Source organism: Dipodomys ordii, unplaced genomic scaffold (assembly GCF_000151885.1).
Source record: "Dipodomys ordii isolate 6190 unplaced genomic scaffold, Dord_2.0 Scaffold26, whole genome shotgun sequence".
NCBI lineage: Eukaryota > Metazoa > Chordata > Mammalia > Rodentia > Heteromyidae > Dipodomys > Dipodomys ordii.
In genome coordinates this window covers 13,083,202-13,087,510 of record NW_012267242.1, presented here as the reverse complement: position 1 = coordinate 13,087,510, position 4,309 = coordinate 13,083,202, and the positions used below count along the sequence as shown (strand labels likewise).

The 4,309-nt window shown below is 44.8% G+C and overlaps 1 protein-coding gene across 1 annotated transcript; it reads left to right on the top strand.

Annotated features, from left to right (window-relative positions):
• The first annotated feature begins 1,473 nt into the window (after positions 1-1,473).
• Positions 1,474-1,782, top strand: LOC105984873 (late cornified envelope protein 3D-like). The gene has a single exon (XM_013015187.1). The coding sequence runs from the start codon at positions 1,474-1,476 to the stop codon at positions 1,780-1,782; it is 309 nt and encodes a 102-aa protein (XP_012870641.1).
• The last annotated feature ends 2,527 nt before the right edge of the window (positions 1,783-4,309 follow it).

Genomic DNA, 4,309 nt, shown 5'->3' with positions numbered 1-4,309 from the left:
AGCCTTGAGCTGAAGAGCTGAGGGACAGCACCCAGGCCCAGAGTTCAGGCCCCACAACTGGACCCCCCCCAAAAAAAAGGTTTAGTTAACTGTGGTGCACATAGTATCCACATCATCATATTGGATAAATCATCCTTAAGACTCTACCTTTACTATCCTATGCTCATAGATCCATTTTATTTTTCTCATAATCAATATCATATATCCCTCAGGAAGCTAAATACAGATAAAGCGGCTTTTTCCACATTGTCTGAACATTACCATTTCAACTGCTGTAGATCATTTAACAACTTTGTTCATCCACAATCCTTCCATAATTTTAGCTCTTGAGAAACCCCACCCACCTCTGATGGGGCCTGGGTCCCATCCCCTATCCATTACCTAACAGACTTAATTCTAAGGGGCCAGTGATCTCAGATTAGCCAACATTCCTCAGAGTAAGGAGCCAATCACTCCCTCTAAGAATCTCAAGAGAAATGGATGTATTCAGAGGCTGCGACATCATGTGACAAATCACATAGTATCTGACGTGTACGTTTACTTCTCTGTTAGTCCAGTTAAACTTGAAATGTTCAAGATCAGGAAATGTGTCATAAGCCTTTCTATATTCAAACTGTCACCTGAAAAAATACAAGGGGCACAGCACAGTTCTTCTCTTTTCACTCTTTTGACTCAGAACCTGAACTGAATGAGTAGAAAGAGAAGAAATGGCGAGTCTCCATCATACATTGGAGAGCAGCGATAAAGGTGTTCTGATTCTCCCTTTCCAAGTATTGTAGTGAGCACAACGAAGATGCTGGAGACCAGGGATGGAGGTGTTTGTCTCCCCTAACTGTGTCAGCAACAGCATGTTCAAGCTGTGTATCATGAACCCTGCCTAGGATAAAAGGACTCTTGCCCTGAGCTCTCCATCCACAGCCTTCTTGGAGGTAGCCTTCTCTCCTTCTCCTGCCTCTCCAGCATCAGTCAGGTAAGTGGATGGCATCAGGACACGGTTTCACAGCTGGGAGCGTGTGGGGCGATCAACCAACCTTTCAGCGAGGAAGAGGGAAGCAGCGGCATTTGCCTTGGATGCATCAGTAAGAGGGACTGGAGAGAGAAACAGACAAAAGATCTGTGGGATGCATGGGAGTCTGTGACACAGTGCAGTCCTGGCTCTGAGCATTGCCCTCGTGATTTTCCTGAGAAGTACGCATGCTCCGAGCACTCTCTAAGAGTCATTCTCTGATCGAGTGATTTTGCTTCAAGGTTTTATAGAGTTAGAGGACTCCAGGCCAGGGTAGAAACATTAGTATTCTCTTTTGGAAGAGACCCATTTCCGTTTTTCTTTCTGAAGATCACAGTTCATGATGCAGTCAGTCTTAGGAACAAAGGCTTTATAGAATAGAACCCTTCTCAGAGGACACACTGACCTAAGGATTTTGCATTGACCTGGTTTTCTTCATCTTTTCAGGCTCACCGACTCCTATCAAGATGTCCTGCCAACAGAACCAGCAGCAGGCTCAGGCCCCTCCCAAGTGCCCATTGCCTAAGTGCCCATCGCCCAAGTGCCCCCCAAAGAGCCCAGCAGGATGTCTGCCTGCAGCCTCCTCCTGCTGTGCTACAAGCTCTGGAGGATGCGGTGGGCCCAGCTCCTCTGAGGGGGGCTGCTGCCTGGGCCACCACAGGAGGCGCAGGTCCCACCACCGCTGCAGGCGTGGAAGCTCCAGCTCGTGTGAGCGTGGCAGTGGTCAGCAGTCGGGGGGCTCTGGCTGTGGCCAGGGCTCTGGGGGCTGCTGCTGAGCTGGGAGAGAAGTCATTTTAAAGGAAGCAAAGTCTGAGGACTGTCACTGATCTCTTTTAGCACTACAATGCTCCCCAAGAGAGCTTTGGGAGCTCTCCCTTGGCTCCCTGCCTGTTTGCCAGGAGTTCACAGAATGTGTGCTCTGCAAGATGCCAGAGTTTGCAATGTCTGCCTCACCAGGGATCAACACCTGTGCTCAATCTGATGAAAAATAAAGTGTTTTCTCAACACCATTTGGCATATTTTGATTTTGTTATGTGGGTGTTTCCTTGCCTCTGCTCCTCCAGCCAACACTATCTATCATATGAAGCAGATTCCTGTCTCTAGCCCAGAAGAACAGTTCTAATTCTTCCAAAAGAGCCTGCAGGAAGATGTCTTGGGACAGGAAGATAGATACTGACTTGGCCTGCACAAAAATTAAAGACCTTGTTTTTTCTTTAATAAGATATAGGTGGAACCCTAACCAGTGCCCAGACCTAAGGGAAGTAAGTGACCATAGGATCAGAATATCAAAAGGTGTCACCAGATCCCTCATGAAGAAACAGATACTGGTGGGGGAAGGGTGTCAAAGGAGCTAAAACTTAGTAAGAGAGATGCTGAGAGACCAAAGAATGAAAGGAAAGGCCTCAAAGATTTATGATCCAAATTTCTTCAATAAAATTGTAGAACGCAACCATGATCATTAAAACTGAAGAGGTTGTGGATGCTTGGAATCCTAATTTGTTGTTGTCGTTGTTGTTTGTTTTGTGTTTCTCTGAGCAATGTCTTGAGGCACTTCTCAGTCTCCAAGACTGGACCCTTAGGGGCTGGGAAGGTGGCTCAGTGGTAGAGCGCTTGCCTTGCATGCTCAAGACCCTGGGTTCGATTCCTCAGCACCACATAAGCAAACAGAAAAAAGCCGGAAGTGGCGCTGTGGCTCAAGTGGTAGAGCCCTAGCCTTGAGCTGAAGAGCTGAGGGACAGCGCCCAGGCCCAGAGTTCAGGCCCCACGACCGGACCCAAAAAAAAAAAAAAAAGACTGGACCCTTAGCTTCTAGCAGACAGTATCTTCCAGTTCTTTCCAGAGGTGGGACATGGTCCTCTTGGTGGCTTATATGCATCCCAAATTTGGCTTGTGAATCCTAGTAAGTGTGGTAGAGTGATGCACCCCCCTCCCACAAAATAGCCATTTCTATGACTACAAATAATTCAATCATTAGGCCTCAGAAACTCTTATATAAATGGAAATGAGCCTTACCTTGTGATCAAATTTTTCCATCCTGGAACATGCATGTGTGTGGGCGGGTATTTTTTAAATGGTGACTCAACATGCTTTGTGGTTCCTGGCTGAGAAAAAAAGGCTTCAAGATGTATCACCTCTTAAGGTAACAAATAAATGTATGTCCTTTGAACACAGTCCTGCTATACTGTGAATTCCATAGCTGTAGCCATACCTTCAACATATTTCAATCTGAACCAGGTGCCCCATGCTGTGTATTGCACAGAGGATCTACCATCACTCCTGTCTTGGGAAACATTTTGGGACCTTTTAGTTTCCAAAGTCTAAGGATCTTTGTGTCTGTGTGTGCTGGAGGGGAATTGATTTGAAATTTCAGGGGATTGCCATCTTCCCAGGGCATTAAGAAACTTTTAATTCTATCAGTTTGCACATCACTGCGCTGGTTTGACTTCTGCTCAGGCTCTACTATGCTTTTTAAAAAATTCCTTTGCTAGGAATGTGGCTTAGTGGTAAATGCTTGCTTAGCATGCATGAGGCCCTGGGTTCGATTCCTTGGTACCACATAAATAAAAAGAAATTTCTTTTTCATTACTGTATTAAAATGTAGATAACCTAAGCATTTTAACCATTCCGGGTACACAGTTCAATAGCACTGAGTACATTCACTATGTTTTACAACCTTCACCAATATCGATTTCCAAAACCTTCTCAATTCCCGAACAGAAACTCTGTACTCATTAAGCAATCATCACTTATATTTGAACTAAGATCCCTCAGCTTTCCCTGACTCCAGAAATCACGCCAATTGCTGTGCTATTCCTGTGTCACTTAGAAACAATTCTATAGCCTGATAGATGCGCATATCTTTTTTATTTTATTTTATTTTAATTGTGAAAATACTGGACAGAGGGGTTACAATTACATGGGCAAGATAATGAGTATATTTCTTATCAAGCATTGTAGCCTCCTCCTTTGTTTCTCCTTCCCATCCCTTCCCAGCCTCCCCCCGCCCCCCTACCCAATCCTTCGCCCCCCCACCAAAGTTGTAAAGTTCGTTTTTGACGTGACAACTTGTACTTCTCATTGTTGCAACAGGTCCACCTGTATCCTTATTTAAATGACTTGTTTTTCCCCTTCCCCTCCACAAATTATACAAACATCAAATATAGTGAAAGCAGGGGTTATACTGTGGGGGAGGGACATACAAAGCAACAAAGAAATCATCTTATAATTGTGTTAGAAACAATTGCATGGAAGAAAAAACCTTTTAATTGTTTTTTTTGGGTTTCTTTTTCTTAACATCACCTT